The following is an 18,642-nucleotide window of genomic DNA, read 5'->3' as shown; positions in this document are numbered from 1 at the left end:
ATCAATGGAATCATACAATATGTGGTCATTTGTGACTGACTTCTTTCCCTTAGTTTGATGTATTCAAGGTGCATCCATGTTGCAGCTTATATTAGTACTCATTCCTTTTAATTGCTGAATAATATTCCATTACATGTGTATACCGCAGTGTTTGTCCATTCTTTAGTTTGTAAACATAGTAGATTGTTTTTACTTTTTAGCTATTATGAATACTGCTGTGGGCATTTCTGTATTCAAGGTTCACCCATATTGTAGCTTGTATTAGTACTCATTCCTTTTCATTGCTGAGTAATATTCCATACATGTGTGTACCACAGTATTTGTCCATTCCTTAGTTGGTAGGCATATTGCTTGTTTTCACTTTTTAGTTATTATGAATACTGCTATGGGCATTTCTGTACAAGATTTTGGTGTGGACATGTGTTTTCATTTCTCTTGGGCAAATAGTTAGAAGTAGAATTGACCGCGTCATATGATAACTCTATGTTTAACCTTTTTAGGAACTGCCGAACTTTTCTGTTATAAAACGACTCTACAGTTCTAGATTTTAAAGTAGACTTTTTTTATGTTTTAAAGTTCAAATCATTTCACAGAATTTTAAACTTAGATTATCGCAGCTAAATATTGACACACAGTAAAATCTGTGTTGTTGTATCATTTATTATAGTGCTTTTCTTTTACTGATAGATCTGGTTTTATTCTAGCCAACAGGAGTAATGTGCTCTGTTTATGGAACTTCTCCATGAAGCTAAGTTATAAGATTTTTAAGTAGTATTTTATAATAAGGCCTTTATGGCATAAAGATAAGTAGATTGTTCTCTACTCCAGATATAAGCCAAAGAAATACAAGATAAAATTGGAAGGAGGAGAAGGGGAGAGCTGTAAAGGAGGTATATCTTACAGAGCTTCATCTTCCCAGTTTTTTTATTTTGGTTTTTTGAGAAAACATGTTTTATCTTTGCAGGGAAAAAAAAAATGAAGAACGAAATTGCTGCCGTTGTCTTCTTTTTCACAAGGCTAGTTCGAAAACATGATAAGTTGAAAAAAGAGGCAGTTGAGAGGTTTGCTGAGAAATTGACCCTAATACTTCAAGAAAAATATAAAAATCACTGGTATCCAGAAAAACCATCGAAAGGACAGGCCTACAGGTAAAGGATTAGATTGGATTAAGCAGAGGCTGATCAACCCCTGAGGTGGGTTCAAGGCCAGATGCACACCCTTCGGTGTGCAGACCATGTCTACAGGTGTTTCATCTGCAAGATATAGAACTCTGGGGTGTTTGTATATTTTCTCCTTACTCATTTTAAAACAAGTATTTGTTAGTGGAGTGGTGGAGTCCCATTGCCTGGACACAGGGGGCCAATGCTATGGGGTCATAGGAGTTAGTCTTTTGTGGTTATAGCCTGGCTCGCAACAGTGCATTTCTGTTTATCACATGTACTTAGGGATTTTCACAATTCTAGAGGACCCCTAATAACACATTAATGGGCATGGTAGGAGTTGAAAGAAGTGAATCTTGTATCTAAAAGTAAATTACATGATCTATGCTCTTTGAAAAAAAAGTTTTATGGAAAAAGGAAACTTAAGATTATTAAGACACCTGATACGTTGTTAATACAAGAATAATCTCATTTATATATTTGTGGTAGAAGCCAGTGTAACTATTTTCTAGATGAATGTAACTCACCTGTGATTCACGACTAGTAAATGCTGGCTCTGGGATTTGCTTTTTTGAGGGCTTTTTTTGTGTGTGTGGTATTTTTGCTCTGTCACCCAGTCTAGAGTGCATTGGTATTAACCATAGCTCACTGCAGCCTCAAACTCCTGGGCTCAAGCAGTCCTACTGCCTCAGACTCCCAAGTAGCTAGGATTATAGACATTCGCCAACACACCAGGCTAATTGAAAAAAAAAAAAAAAAATTTTTTTTGTAGAGATGGGATCTCGCTATGTTACCCAGGTGAGTCTCAAACTCCTGGCCTCACGCGATCGTCTGCCTTTGCCTCCCAGAATGTTAGGATTACAGGCGTGAGTCACCATGCCTGGCCAAAGTTCTGGGATTTGAACTCAGGTCTACATGACCCCATATTTTCATGGGCTTTCTGCACACGGCAGTGCTACCACTGTTTTGGCACTGAGAAGGAAGATAATTCTCACTTGCAGCTGTCTTTTGTACTCTGCTTTATAAGGTACATTTATAGCTTAAAGTAAAGAAGAGCAGACTCCTATAAAACATGCCCTGGCATGCTCACTCTAGTATTTATGTGACTGCTCAGGAACCTCAGCTGAGAATGTTCTGCTAAACTCAGCTGTCAAACACTGTCCCATTTGTGGATGTGGCCACAAGAAATAAAAGTGGAGCAGTGACTATAGTGATAACTACAGAAATTCTCTTTTATTTGTTTATATTGATGTCCCCAAAGTTTCCTACACAAATCAACACTTTGTGCTTTGATGTCAGAAGGACTTCCTTTCTGCCACTGAGCTCTTGCAAGTACAGGACTATTCAAGGAGTCTAGAAAGGAGGCAAACATATTTGCTAATTTCTCATGTACTGAAAATCAAGTGAGCTTGTGTTCTATTGCCAATAAGAGAATCAAAATAGAATATTTTCCTTTTCGGCCGGGCGCGGTGGCTCAAGCCTGTAATCCCAGCACTTTGGGAAGCCGAGACGGGCGGATCACGAGGTCAGGAGATCGAGACCATCCTGGCTAACACGGTGAAACCCCGTCTCTACTAAAAAAATACAAAAAACTAGCCGGTCGAGGTGGCGGGCGCCTGTAGTCCCAGTTACTCGGGAGGCTGAGGCAGGAGAATGGCACAAACCCGGGAGGCGGAGCTTGCAGTGAGCTGAGATCCGGCCACTGCACTCCAGCCTGGGCGACAGAGCGAGACTCCATCTCAAAAAAAAAAAAAAAAAAAAAAAAAGAATATTTTCCTTTTCATTTTAAATCCAAAGAGGTTTCCAGTAAATTGGAAAATGTGAATTAAAATAGAAATGTGCATGCTGACACAGGCTCAAGTCATTTTTTATCTTATCACTTGATTCTCTTAATTTTTTTCTGTGTATTTTCATTTCTGATAGAGTGAACAGCTTTTGTAAGTTAGAACTGCTGAGGCTTTTTACTTCGATTTAATTGACATTGGATGAAGGCTTTTTGGAAGTGCCAAGCCACCATACTATTACTGAAAAAGGAGGCACTGTCAAGTAAATACTTAAAGGTCAAGCTGTACAATTTCATTTCCATTAATTCTAAAAACTTGAGGGAAAAAACTGAAACAAGATTAAATTGGCATGTGATCAGAATTATCATTACTGAGTCATTTTAAAGCTGTATTTGAAGTAGAAAACTCTAAAGACTTAATAGTGGGTTGTTACTATTATAAAAATGAATGGAATATAAGATTAACCAAGTTAGTGGAAACTTCAGTCCATAGACTAGGTGGAGACTCTTCAGTCCATAGAGTAGCTGGAGTGTTCTTTCTCTTACAAAATGTTTGTAAGTTGAAATTGTTTTGCTGCGATATAAATAAGATACTTGTGGAGAGCATTTTGGCAATATTATCAAGATCTGTAAAAATAGTCATACCTTTTGAACAATAAGTCTCCTAAGAATCTATTCTAGAAGTATAATTAGAAATGCAGACAAACGTATGAATATGGATGTTTCTTACACTTTGTAATTGCAAAAATTGGAAAGAACTAAACTGTCAACATTAAGTAAATGAGAATATTTTTACGCAACTTTTAAAATTTTGTTTCCGAAGAGTAGTTAATGGGTAAGTAGTCAGTATGTAGAGTGAAAAAAACAGTACAAAGTATGTAAGGTATGCAGATTCTGTTGAAGCATAGTTTCTGTTTAAGCATCTATATTTATATATAATTTGTAAGCTTAGAGCCTGTTATCACCTTCATTGTAGATAAGAAAAACACATCTAAGATATATCTTTTTATCCTTAACCGCTTTTGGTCCCAGAGCACGTGGGATCTTTCGAATTACCCTATATAATATTAGAATCTATACCATAAGACCATGTTTTTAAAAGGACTAAGCAGTATTTTACATACTAGAAAATAATTTTTCTCACTTCTCCTTTGTTATATAGTTAATGGTGATGCTAAGATAGGTACGTATAAACAGAGTTGAGTATTAGGGAAATAACTTGCTCTTTGGAGTCTAGTGGCCTTCATTTGAACCCTAGATCCATCACTTACTAGCTGTACAATTTTGGGGAAGTTACTCATACTCTCTCTGCCTCCCTTTTTCTTTATGCTGAGGAAAAAAAGTAACTCACAGGATGATCATGAGAATTAAGAGTTAATACATGCAAAGCATTTAGGAAATTGTCCATTACATAATAAATTTTAAAAAAGCGTTTTTATTAATATTATGTAGAAACACGTATTCCTAGTTATTCTATTGAGAAATTTTCATTTTTTAAATAGAAATTAAAACCAACTAATAATTTAACTTTTACAAAAACTTTAAATAGCACATGTAGTCTTTATATCATTATGTTTTACAGTATAATTACTATTTATCAATTAACTTGTATTTCCGTGTTTTATAGTTTCAGGTCTGAGGAAGAGATACAGTGACTTAACTAAGCTCACCTGAGAAATACTAGGATTAGTGCTGAAATCCAAATTCTCTTGATTGATTCTTGATTGTAGGCAGTAAATACTTTTCCTTCATAGGCCCTATTTCCCTACTTAATCAGAATGCTTATTTAACATTCAACAGAATGCATATTTTTTGTATTTGCTCTAAGCCACCTTTAAATATTCCATTAGGTAGGTGTGGTATAATAGGTTAAAAAAAGATGAGACAGAGGCTTTATTGGTTTAGAAATTTTCCTCACTTAATTTTGACAGCTATTTAAATAAAAGTCCTTGGGTAAATAGAAGTTAAATGAAATAAGCCAATAACATGTTAGGTATTTTAATCATTAGTATGTGATATGAATGAATCTGTGTCCTTCACTTATCCCGTATATAGAACAGTTATAGGTAAAGCAAGGGTGTCATCTTACCACTTTATTATCTGAGATATAAAAGCAAGTTAATGACAGATCAGAACTTGTCATAAGCATTTCCAAATATCATCTGAAACATTAGATGAGGCCTTTTGTTAGAGATTTTTTTGTATAGGAACTTGGCCTATAGAAACTTTTGTCTTCAGAGTTCTTAAATTTCATGCAACTTTCATACTCCTTGCTCATTTAATGTACATGGGTGGTCAAGTCTCTGGGTAGACTGAGGTAGATGCAGTACTAGTGATTTTTTTGGGCTCACATAGGTGCCATCTTTTTTTCAGCCTGCCTCTGTGTCTGTAGTTCACATTTATTATCTGTTTAGGATAGATATGCTCCTAGGTTCTCTACCAGGGTATTTTTTATTACTATTTTATTAGTCACCTTGGCAAATATGAATAGATGTTAACGGCGTTTATGATTAAATTCATTTAAATCCATTAATATAACTCCACTTTGTTGTAGATGTATTCGTGTCAATAAATTTCAGAGAGTTGATCCTGATGTCCTGAAAGCCTGTGAAAACAGCTGCATCTTGTATAGTGACCTGGGCTTGCCAAAGGAGCTCACTCTCTGGGTGGACCCATGTGAGGTGTGCTGTCGGTGAGTTCTCAAGTTTGGACGCTGAACTGATGACCATGCTGGAACTAATTTTATGACATGCTGTCATGTACAACCTGCCTGTGTATCTTTATGGCCAGGAGCTGGTGGTTTAACTCTCTCAGATGTAAATTTTATGAAATACTTTTCTGGAGGTGATGTTGAAGGACTGGTTACATTCCTGCTTTACAGCTGAAAAAAGAAACTGATTAGGCAGGGGTTTTCTAGTAGTGCTTTGCCAAGAAGCTTATTATGGACCAAGAAGTAGACACCTTGATTCTGCGAGGTGTCTATTATCTTTAATTGGTGGTGCACTTGTCTGTTTATCTTCAAATTAAGAAGCTAATTCCAGGTAATACTGGGTAACCACTTTTGGTTTGTTTCTGTTTCTGTTTATTCTCCCTCTCTCTTTTCTTTGGAGTGGAGTTTCACTCTTATGGCTCAGGCTGGAGCTCAATGGTGCATTTTCGGCTGTCTGCAACCTCTGCCTGCTGGGTTCAAGCGATTCTCCTGCCTCAGCCCCCCGAGTAGCTGGAATTACAGGTGCCCACCACTGTGTCTGGCTAATTTTTAAAATATTTTTAGTAGAGATGGTGTTTCACTATGTTGGCCAGGCTGGTCTCAAACTCCTGACCTCGTGATCCACCCGCCTCGGCCTCCCAAAGTGTTGGGATTACAGGTGTGAGCCACTGCTCCTGGCCTCCCCTTTTTGGTTATGTAAGTGACTGAGTGATAACTTTCATGGTTTTATTTTCATAATGGAAGTTATTTTTCTCATCTCCTAATGAATAGAGTTGTGAAAGATCAGTGCTAGGTATGAAATATTTTTGAATTCCACTCACTCAAAAGCCATTCTTTGTGGACCGGGCACTCAGTTGTGGGGTTTTCAAAAATGAAAGCAACATTCTGCTTTTAGGTAGTTCAGTTTGAAATTAAGGAGAAGAAAAGTAAGCAAATTACATTGATCTGATTTATGCTATAACAGAAATGTGTACAAAATGCAGTGGTAGGTTGCACCAAGTAGAAGGTTACTGCATCTGGTGAGGAGACTACTGAGTAGGTGATACTTGAGCTGGGAGGTGAAGGATGAGCCATGGTTGACCAGGTGACAAGGTGGGAAGGATGTTCTAAGTAGCAGGAAGAAGATGAACAGAGGCATAGAACTCCTGCAAGAATTTTCCTGTGGCTCTACCTTTAGGTTGTTTCTATTTGGTTTTGAGGCACAATTCACCTGACCACCTGCCCTCTTAACTGATTGTAGTAAAGCTGCTTTTTGAAGGAACCCTAACTATGTATGTACTCCCAAGGTGGTCACAGACTGACCTGATTCCAACAACGAAGGTGGAGGTGAAGACATGAGAACTGAATTACATGGTTATTCTTCCATTAACTTTTGTCAGGACCACTGCTTGAGGTTACTACCTGATTTGCCAGTGGTTGGTGTAAGTTTACTGCTTTGGGAAACCAGGTGTAGGTGGTAGAGGTTTGTGATAAACATTCTCCAATACTTCTTTCTCGGGTAGAATAGGGGAGCAAGCCATCTCAGATTTAGGTCTGAGAAAATAAACATTTTTAGATTCTGGGACTAATTAAGGACTTGCTTTAGGCTAGAGTTGGAAAACTTTGGCCATTGAACCTGTGCAAAAGACATCCATTTATAAGAAATAGCTGTCAAAAAGCTACTATATTGAAATGTTTACTTTTTAATTTGACCTGCACTTAGATCCTAGTTGACTCTTATTTAACACACAGTTTTTTAAGTTAGTTGTGTGGTTTCTTAACCCATGAAATATGAGAAGCAGCATTTGAAAGAGGGTTGATCAGTCAGATGCTACCAAAAGATGTCATATGATCTTACATAGAGACAAAAATGAAAAAGCTAAAAAATCAGCACAATTATGTTATCACACAATCAAAAGTTTATGTTCAATATAATGATCCTAAACCATCAGGGAAAAGTTTTTATGTCCAAGGATGTTTAACAAGTTGTATAATTATACAAACATTTTGGACCTATGTATTTAAAATGCTTAAAATAAGTCTCAGTACCTGAACATAAACACTTTAGTTATACAGACATTCTACTTCAGTAGCCATTTCATTACTTGATGATGCCTGGCAGGAAAAAACTACTACTTTGCTTTCATCTTATTAATCGAAGAAAACCTTTGCATTCAGTAGACTTCTATTTTGCCAAACATTGGCTCTGATGTGATTTTTTTCACAGCTAATAGAAATCACCTGTGAATGTCAGGTGTTCATTCAATAACAGAACCCCAAAAAGAAAGACGTATTAGCAGTTGAGTAGAGGTGGTTGATATAAGTTAACAGAGGAAAAAGAGACTTTGAGAAGTGTTTTTTTCACCAAAACTGGAAAGACGGATATTTCGAAAATTAAAGCTTGATCTAGCAAGTGTACAGTTGATCAAATATCTGAGAATCTTTAAAAATAGTAACTCATTGGCATACTAGAGACTAAGATTGTTTAAAAAAATTGAGATGCACTCAACATTCTTCATAGTCTTCACTTACTCTATCTGACAGAATACAATGTTGCAAGAGTACAAAAATGCCATATAGTTAGAAAGGTTATCACTTAGTGATACAGAATAGAAATAAATCTTGCCTATGATGAGAAGTTCTGAGAGTAGATGCCAACTTCATTATCTACTCAACATATTTTACAACTCTTTTTTTTTTTTGGGTGATTTCTGCCATCCTTTTTTTCCCCCTGCAATACAGAGTGTTAGATACTATTGATTGTTTCAAAATAACTAAATTAGCCTTGATATTTTACCAGTGATCATTGAAAAATGGAAAGTTTAAAAGTTGTCCAGGTGTTACTAATTATCCTAAGGGCTTGACTGCACATTGTAATGTTATAGTAGTATAGTCAGCAGCTTCTCTTACCATGAAGAGAGAGCCCTCATACCAAAATAGTTCAAAGGGAAAAATGCAGAACCAAATTGGGTGTCAAAGAAATCTGAGCTAATAATGCTGATCCTTCAATCATTAGATATTTGCCCTTGGTTGAGGTTTCTATTTCTACAAAGGCAGGAATTTTTCTCAAATTTCTTGCCTTTCCGTTTTTGATTTTTGATTCCATTAATGGGCAAAACTGAAGATAGGCCTAAGCCATTGTTATATTACTGTCATTAACACATGAATTAACCCTTGATTGTCTTGAAATTTGTTGAATCTTTCAACCGTGGAGAGGACATGGAGTAAATGTGTATTGCTAAAACCTTATGCTAAGTAAACTTGAAATTAGAGAACACAGATTTTATGTTGTGAGGAACTCAGTTGTTTAGGAATTTTGTTTGTTTTGTTTTGTTTTGTTTTAGAGAGAGGGTCTTGCTCTGTTTTCCAGGCTAGAATGTGGTGGCATGATCATAGCTCACTGTAATTGTGAACTCCTGGGCTCAAGCAATCCTCCTGTCTTGACCCCACAAAGTGTTGGGATTACACGTGTAAGCTACCATGTCCAGCTTCTGTTTAGGCGTTTTATACTATGAAGAGTCACCAGCCATAGATCAGCCACTATCTAGCCAGCTCCAGCTTCCTCATCCGGCATATAGGAAACTAAGGCCTAGGGAAATTAAGTGACTTGCTTCTGGTGACCAGAGCTAGTTAGTGGCAGAGCCACAATGAGAAATTAGTCTAATGCCCTTTCCACCATCCCGTAGCAACTTTTTTTTTTTTTTTTTTTTTGAGACGGAGTCTTGCTCTGTTGCCCAGGCTGGAGTGCAGTGGTGCAATCTCAGCTCACTGCAATCTCCGCCTCCGACATTCAAGCAATTCTCCTGCCTCAGCCTCCCGAGTAGCTGGGATTACAGGTGCATACCACCAGGCCCGGCTAATTTTTTGTATTTTTAGTAGAGATGGGGTTTCACCATGTTGGCCAGGCTGGCCTCGAACTCCTGACCTCATGATCTGCCCACCTTGGCCTCCCAGAGTGCTGGGATTACAGGCCTGAGCCACTGCACCCGGCCCCTGTAGCAACTGTTATGAGGTAAACTGAAAAAGAATAGAAAAGCGAAGTTATGTACTATATTTAAGCAGTATTTATAGTTTCATTTGGCCTATAGGAATGGAAGACAGCATACCTATCTGCAGAAATAGAACTCATCTATCTGTGTGATCTATGAGACTACTTGATTTCCACATAAATTTCCTTTTCTTTTTAAATTGAGAGACAGGGTCTCGCCATGTTGCCCAGACTGGTCTCAAATTCCTGGGCTCAAGTAGTCTGTCCACTTAGGCTTCCTGAAGTACTGGGATTACAGGCGTAAGCCACTGCACCCAGCCTCATGTACGTTTTCAAAGGCTTTATAGCAGTTTATCATAGATAACCATTCTGATTCAGAAATAATTTGAGACAAGTGCTGTCTTGAAATGAATTAACATCAGCTAACTATTTTTATTGAATCAAAAGCTTGACATTATTTCTTAGAATTACTTATTTTTATCTTTTTTCGAATTTAGAATCACTTTAATTGCATTTCTAACTTTAATTATGTGTTTTGTAAGAACTACTTAACAATGTCCTTTGTCCTGATGCTAGAAATTGTTTCATAATGTTGACATTGTGCAATCTATTTAAATAGATTTGTGGGTTTCTCCTATGTCCACTGAGTAAAAACTCTTGGTTTTACTTGAGTTTATTACACTGTTTTCCTACATATCAGAATTTTTTTTTTTTTAAAGTAACCAGCAGTGTAGGTTACATATTTTGACAACTTAAAAAAAAAAATCAAAAATCTTGAAAAATGTTTTGGAAGAAAAACAAGACTTTTTCGTCTTACCTTAAAAAAAAATTAAGATGAGAGGTGAATAGTTATCCTAGGAGACTCTGAAGTAAGCAATATAATTTAAGTTAAACCTCTATATTCTTCAGCAACAATCTTTTTTCTTTCATCTCAATAACTGCCTCAGTTCTCATTTTTGTGAGTATAAGAAACACAGGCCCCCTTTTTTATTTAATTAGGGTTAAAGTCAGTTTTATAGGAAATTTCTAGTTGATCTATGACTTAAATTGCTAGGATGTATGTTACATTTATAAGTACAACTGGGGCTGGGCTTGGTAGCTCATGCCTGTAATCCCAGCACTTTGGGAGGCTGAGGTAGGTGGATCACTTGAGTCAGGAGTTCAAGACCAGCCTGGCCAACATGACGAAACCTCATCTCTACTAAAAATACAAAAATTAGCAGGGCGTGGTGGTGGGCACCTGTAATCCCAGCTACTCAGGAGGCTGAGGCAGGAGAATCACTTGAACCCAGGAGGTGGAGGTTGCAGTGGGCTGAGATCACGCCCGTTGCACTCCAGCCTGGGCAACAGAGCAAGACCTGTTCCCCCCGCAAAAAAAAAAAAAAAAAAAAAAAAAAAAAAAATTTTCAGTCAGTGGCGCATGCCTGTAATTCTAGCACTTTGGTTGGCTGAGGTGGGTGTATTTCTTGAGCCTAGGAGTTCAGGACCAGCCTCAGCAACATGGTGAAACCCTATCTCTAAAAATGTATATAAATTAGCTGGGCATGGTGGTACACTCCTATAGTCCCAGCCTCTTGGGAGGTTTGAGGTGAGAGGATCAATCACCTGAGCCCAGGAGGTAGAGGCTGCAGTGAACTGTGATTGTGCCACTGCACTCCCGCCTGGGCAACAGAGTGAAACCCATCTCAAAAAAATAAAAATACATCAGAATGTTTTATTGTATAACCAATTTCATTGGTACATACAAAAAATGCAATCAAAACAGTGGACTTTTTTTATGTTTTAAACAATGTTTTTTTAGGAATTAGTAGAAAAGAAAGAAAAGGAAAGAAAATGGGGTTACTTTTATGAATACTTAGATAGAACAGAAGTAGAAAACTGGTTTGCTTGCTGGCATTGAGCTGTATTAGGATATTAAATGTGTAGGCTTAAGTTCTCTGATGATTCCTTCTTTGCCTTGGATTGATGGCATGTCCAGTCTCTTTAATTGTTTTTATGGACATTTTTTGCTTTGCTGATGTGACTTCAAGATTTATAAGTTTTTAATTTTATTCTTAGGTATGGAGAGAAAAACAATGCATTCATTGTTGCCAGCTTTGAAAACGAAGATGAGAACAAGGATGAGATCTCCAGGAAAGTTACTAGGGCCCTTGATAAGGTTACCTCTGATTATCATTCAGGATCCTCTTCTTCAGATGAAGAAACAAGTAAGGAAATGGAAGTGAAACCCAATTCGGTGACTGCAGCCGCAAGTCCTGTGTACCAGGTAACCATGAAACAGCTCAGTTTTAAAGGCATGTGCAGGGATTGCCAGGACCTTTCAGGTAGTCCTGCTTGGCATTGCCCAAGGTTTCTGATTTGAGATTCTGGATAATGGTTCTTGCCTTCCCTGATGCTGAGGGAAAGCTGTTTCTCTGGCACGTAAATAGGCATCCTCAGTCATTTTATCAAAGGTCAGCTTCACTATACAATAATTAAGATAAATTTATTTCAGAAAAATTGGCAAAAAGTAGAAAATTCATGATGGTAAAACATTCCTGATATTTTAAAATTTCTTATTCAAAAGTTACCACTTATTTTTTGTAGTATGTAACACTTTGTTTTATACCTCTGGGTTTAACTTACTATCCTCTCCCTTTCCACGATTAAAGAGAAACCTCTCTAAATTTATTATGTTATAATTAACATTTTACTCAAGCCCAAAACATTGTCTCCCATTTTGCTTTCCTAGTTGAAAAGTCATATAGCTAGTGTGCCTGCACTTGCAGATCCATTCACTTATTTACTACTTTTATCTGCATACCAAAGAACATTTAATGGACTTTAAAAAATCGTTGACCCAACAGCATTCTTCAACAGGAAAGATATTTTAAAGTAAGAATAATTAAAAGAGATTTTTTGAGTTGAGCCTTATTCTGTACATGTACTTATTATTAGTTTTTAAAGGTACCTATTTTTACTTATTTGCTTTCATTAAATGTAGTGAAACATACAGGTTTATGGTAAGGTTGAGCTGAAAATGAAAATTTAGACCTAATAAGTAAGAAGCAGAATATTGGAGTTTTTAGTATGATAAACTAAACTTTTAAATTCAGCATACATTTACATAATGAACATTATTTCAGTGTAACTTAATTTTTGGTTTCTCATTTTTTTCTCAGTTGAATTCTTCTTCCTAGACTTGAGGGGAAGATTAGTTCTGAAGATTATCATAATTTAGGGATATATGTATATGTGTATGTATATGTATATATTATAACATGCACCTGGTTTTATGAAACTTCAAATAGTACAAGACAGTATAATAGTGAGAAGTCCTCTTTCTCCTCAGCCACCATTCCTATGCACTTCCACAGAGGCATTCATTACCAGGTTTTTTTTCCCCCCAGTATCCTTCCAGAGAGATTCCCTATATAAATAAATAAACATAGTATTTGTACTTCAGGATCATTTTTAAAATCCTTGCCATAAATATTTGAGACATTTTTTTTCTCTGTGTGATGGATTATATATTGCAAATTACCTATATTGAATTTTCTGGAATTCATCCAAATGTGTGGCAATTTTACCTTAGAATTTTATTTGTTGTTACTCAAGCAAGAATGTAAGTCTTAAATTAAATTGATTGCTGCTAACTTTTTACAAGGAAATTTACCTTTAATTTTTAGGATTTCTTTTAAAATTAAATTGCATTTATTTTCCTCATGTTGAAAGACTATTAGGATAACAGAAAGGTATGGAAATTGAGGTGTCTCTTCCGTGCTTTTTAAGGAAAACATTTCTACTTGGCATAATACTCATTAGCAAAACATTTTATAATAGAGAAACACTACTACTGTGAGTCCTTGCATGAAAGCTAGTGCAAATGGCCCACTTTCATTTTTTTTTCTTTCTAGTATTTTTATCTTGAATCTGGCATTGCCACAAGCTTTAAAAAAGTTTTATCAAGTAAGGACAAAAAAATTTCTAGCTTGGAATTTTTGTTCTCTAGTGTTTTCTAAAAGGCATCCCAAGAGAGGGGTCTCCACAAATTAAGAAATGAAGATTGTGTCAGTTCTCCTGAAATAGATCTGTAGATCCAATTGAGTATCAATGAACACCTTTAAAGGTTTTTTCTAGAAAGTGACAAATTGATTCAAAATTTTTAAAAACAAGGATCAGTTGGAGGGCTCACACTAATTCAGAGGTATTATATATTCATCAAGACAGTGTGGTAATGGTTTAAAAATATACAAATATATTGATGGCACAGGATAGAGTCCAGAAGTAGACCCACATACATACAGTTGGTTTTTTTTTTCCCCTTTTAACAAAAGTGCCAAAGCAATTCAATGGGGAAAGTCTTCAAGAAACAACTGGATGATCTGCATGGGGGAAAAAAAAGAACCTAACTTAGCTGACACCATACACAAAAATATTGATTTGAGATAGATCGTGTACCTAGACATAAAAGATAAATCTCTGACACTTTTAGAAGAAAACATAGGGAAATATAATCTTTATTTTGTGATAGGCAAAGATTTCTTCTAGAGGGTCACAAAAAGAAAGTAATAAGGGAAAAAAATGGATAAACTGGACTTCAAAATTAATCTTTTTGCTTATCAAAGAAACCATTAAGAAAATGGGCAAACCATAGACTAGGACAAAATATTCTCATTATATATATCTGCAGAGGACTTATTTCCAGAATATACTTTAAAAAAAAATCGCTCACAAATCACTAGTAAAAGGTAAAAGACTCAATAAAAAATAATGGGCATATCCTGCTGTAATCTCAAAAAAAGGGCAGGGGGAGCAAAAGATGTGAATAAACACTTTACAAAAGGAGTTATGTGAATGGCCTCATTTATCATCAGAGGAACGTAAATTAAATCCATATGAAACACTAGTTCTTCCAGAACTGCTCATTTTAAAAGTCTGACAGCATGAAATGTTAGCAAGGATGTGAAGCAGCTAGATTCATAAAGTTGGTGGCAGTGTAAAATGGTACCACCAGTTCAAACAACTGGCAATTTTTAACATTAAATGTGTCTCTCTTCTATTACTCAGCAGTTCCACTCGTAGGCATTAAATATTTACCAAAAGAAACAAAAATATGCCTATAAAGCCTTATATTAGAATTTACTGTGCTGTTATTCATTGCAGCATTGTTTTGTTTATTGCGTATCATTGTTTTTTTAATAGTAAGAGACTGAAAGCAGCCTCAATGTCCCATTAATAGGAGATCATTTAATTTATAGTCATTGCTGTACTATCTAGCTGTAGAATAATGAGAAAGGTCTTTATGTATTGATCTTTCTGAAATGTATTATTATCAAATGTAAAAGCAGGATGCAATCCAGTATACATATATATTTTTAAAATGTGTATAGATGTGGATAGAATATCTCTAAAGGTATATTTAAAATAATGTTGTCAGTTGCCCCTGAGAAGGATTAAGATAAAGAAGATAAAGGGTGAGATAAAAAAAGAGGGACTTTCCACAGTTTACCCTTTTGTACCTTTTGAATTTTCTATCATGAATGCAATGCTATACAGAATATAATTTTTCAAAAAAATCCTATACTTAGAAAAGCAGATTAGAGATCAGCGAAATCAGAATTTTAAGAAGATGCAGCATTCTGAGCAGAGAGGTCTAAAACTGCTGGTATGAACACTTTGAATAAATGTGAACCTAATGTGCCCACCTGATTTATGGGATAATCTAAAACTATTATTCCCAAATACTAAACTGGCTACATCAGAATCACCTGGGGAGCTTTGTCAAAATACCTGGCCTCTAGTTCTGAGATTTATTTATTGTTCATTAGACCGCTGCTGGGGCATGAACATTTTGTGTTTATCTTTTTTTTTTTTTTAACTTTTATTTTAGGTTTAGGGGTACACATGAAGGTTTGTTACATAGGTAAACATGTGTCACAGGGATTTGTTGTACATATTATTTCATCCCCAGGTATGCAGCCCAGTACTCAAGTTACCTTTTCTGCTCCTTTTCCTTCTCCTACCCTCCCCTCTCAAATATACCCCAGTGTCTATTGTTTCCTTCTTTGTGTTCATAAGTTCTTATCATTACCTCCCACTTATAAGTGAGAACATGCGGTAGTTGATTTTCTGTTTCTGCATTAGTTTGCTAAGGATAATGGCCTCCAGCTCCAATGTTTTGTGTTTAAAAGCTTCCAAGTGACTCCTGGCTTAGCCAGCTGTGGAAACCACTGGACTAAAACAAGTATGTCCTTCCAAACTTCCATTTGTTCCATGTTTTGGTCTTTTCTGGTTGAAGTTGTTTAGGAAGTACTATGTTTGAGTTTATTCATTACTTTATGCATTCAGAAAACATTGGTCACCTGTTATACATTATACGCCTATTACACGTGAGGTTTTTTAACGTATTTAGACCTGACAATAGGAATGTCACTTAGATGTGCTCTTAGGGTTGTGGGTAACTTTGTCTTTAATAAGAAATCTGGAACATAGATGATGAATTTTTCCTTTGTATTAACTTAATGTGTTCTCTTCCTTACAGATTTCAGAACTTATATTTCCACCTCTTCCAATGTGGCATCCTTTGCCCAGAAAAAAGCCAGGAATGTATCGAGGGAATGGCCATCAGAATCACTATCCTCCTCCTGTTCCATTTGGTTATCCAAATCAGGGAAGGAAAAATAAACCATATCGCCCAATTCCAGTGACATGGGTACCTCCTCCTGGAATGCATTGTGACCGGAATCACTGGATTAATCCTCACATGTTAGCACCTCACTAACTTCTTTTTTGATTGTGTTGGTGTCATGTTGAGAAAAAGGTAGAATAAACCTTACTACACATTAAAAGTTAAAAGTTCTTACTAATAGTAGTGAAGTTAGATGGGCCAAACCATCAAACTTATTTTTATAGAAGTTATTGAGAATAATCTTTCTTAAAAAATATATGCACTTTAGATATATTGATATAGTTTGAGAAACTTTATTAAAGTTAGTCAAGTGCCTAAGTTTTTAATATTGGACTTGAGTATTTATATATTGTGCATCAACTCTGTTGGATACGAGAACACTGTAGAAGTGGACGATCTGTTCTAGCACCTTTGAGCATTTACTTTATGGAGCGTATGTAAGTTATTTATACACAAGGAAATCTATTTTATGTCGTCGTTTAAAAGAATTGTGTGAAATCATGTAGTTGCAAATAAAAAATAGTTTGAGGCATGACAACGCGTGTTTCTGTTGTGTCCATAAAAAAGGGAAAAAGAACAGAGGGGTATTTCCCTTCAGTGTATTTAACTAAAGAGCAAAAACATTAAACAGAACGTAAGAATTTTTAAATTTCCTTTGAAAAATCAACTGTTTATTAACCATACTTTTTCTAAAAGACCACATATCAAAATATGCATATCAAAAGTTAAAAATTTGTTAGTGGTAGCTATTGAAAATACAATAAAACATCTTTTAACTATCAGTGTCACTATACATAGGGGTTTTTTAAACCAAGAATTTGGCTTGTACTAATTTTAACATGACATCTGACTTACGCGTCTGATGCCATTGCATAAAGTGGATGTGTTCTCACAGCTGTTCTGATCTCTGCCTTGTGCTTTTTTGGAAAAACATTTAAGTCTTTACTAGAGGCCTAAAATAAAGTCAAATAATACAATACTTCAGATTCTTCAGTAGTCCTTCATATTTATACAACTGTAATTCCATCAGTCTTGTAAGGGTACTCGAACTACAAAAAGAAAAAGAGGTACTTCTATAAGAGTTTTGATTTTTCTCCAAAGGTAAATTTTTAAAAACTAAGATCAGCAGTACTTTTTCCATCACCTTCATCTTTAAATTTGCAGTCTTAAATTATTTCTTACCAGAAAAATCACAACTTGCTAATAAATCATTGGATGGCCGTGGCTATTCCACAAATTATTGTTATATGTTAGGAAGATAAATTCTGAAATACAAAACGGCACAAATCATAAAGGTACAGCTCAATAGTATGAACATGTAAAGTCAGTTTTTAAAGTATTTGCAACTTCAGAAAACTCATTTTTAAACCTTAGAGACTTTTCTAGTTTTAATACTGTACTCTTTGTTAAGCCATACACAATTTTAACATCTAAACCATATCTACTTTTTTCCTGAAATCTAGTGACTGCCTATTCAAATGTGAGCACGTTTATTACTGTCACAAGGGAGATGTGTTTTATCAAGTTAATTTTTTTAACTAAAATTGAAAGGAAAAAAAATTACTTTCAAAGTCATCACACTGCTTCCTTATGGGTCCTTGAGTTTTGTGGTGATAATGACAGATATGTAGGCAATTGGTGTAAAGTTGGAAAGTTTCAAGTATTTTTATCATGAAGTTAGCAGATAGCATTTATTTGTTGCTTTGCTTATAAGCAAATTGGTCCTCATCTGTAGGTTTTTCATCTGTGTATTTAACCATGTATGGAAAATATTCAAAATAAAAATTTTAAAATACAAATTTAAAAATATACATTAGGTATTATAATTAAAGGATATGCATAGGTTATATGCAAATCCAAAGCCATTTTATATAACGCACTTGAGCATCTGAGGATTTTGGTATCCAGGAGGGTCCTGGAACCAATCCTCCAAGGATACTGAGGGATGACTATATAGGCTTCTTGGGAAAAGCACAAGCATAATAGTGTCAAGAAGGAAGTGTTATTTTTGGCACATACCTAGTAACCAGAACATGCCACGTTACTACAAAGTCCTCATTAGTTCTGACGATTAAAATGACAGGGCCTCTTGGGGAAATTACTAGTTTTGAATTTGACTGCATACAGGTAGATGTATTACTTGTAGAAGATTGTGCCAGTGTTTCGACTACCTATCCTCCACCTTGTTCTGAAACTTACTTAGAGCAAAAGAAAGCTCTCATAAATAGGCTTTTCCAATCTATTCCTAATGAAATAAAACTGTCACTCAGCAACTGGGTCTTAAATTCTAGCAAACATGGGGTACAAAGGTTTGCCAAACCCTTTTTTAGTAATTATGAGTAGGCGCTTTGT

The 18,642-nt window shown here is 35.7% G+C and overlaps 2 protein-coding genes across 3 annotated transcripts in view; one reads left to right on the top strand and one right to left on the bottom strand.

The window, feature by feature from the left end:
* Positions 1-18,642, bottom strand: part of LOC105483478 (CXADR Ig-like cell adhesion molecule) — a 115,202-nt gene that overhangs the window by 9,611 nt on the left and 86,949 nt on the right. The window contains exon 8 of one of the 2 annotated variants that reach the window (XM_011744378.3): positions 11,409-17,339. The exons of the other annotated variant lie outside the window; for it this stretch is intronic. Coding sequence (XP_011742680.1) covers positions 17,298-17,339 — 42 coding nt within the window. The 3' untranslated portion in view covers positions 11,409-17,297. Of the gene's footprint in view, positions 1-11,408; positions 17,340-18,642 lie in introns of those variants that run through there. 2 annotated transcript variants of the gene reach the window in all.
* On the top strand, positions 976-16,828 carry LOC105483479 (BTG anti-proliferation factor 3). Its single transcript, XM_071095507.1, has 4 exons — positions 976-1,148; positions 5,498-5,635; positions 11,679-11,886; positions 16,144-16,828. The coding sequence occupies exons 1-4, from the start codon at positions 976-978 to the stop codon at positions 16,381-16,383; spliced, it is 759 nt and encodes a 252-aa protein (XP_070951608.1). The 3' UTR covers positions 16,384-16,828.

The sequence above is a fragment of the Macaca nemestrina genome, chromosome 4 (genome assembly GCF_043159975.1).
Source record: "Macaca nemestrina isolate mMacNem1 chromosome 4, mMacNem.hap1, whole genome shotgun sequence".
Lineage (NCBI taxonomy): Eukaryota > Metazoa > Chordata > Mammalia > Primates > Cercopithecidae > Macaca > Macaca nemestrina.
This window is presented reverse-complemented; position numbering and strand designations above follow the sequence as displayed.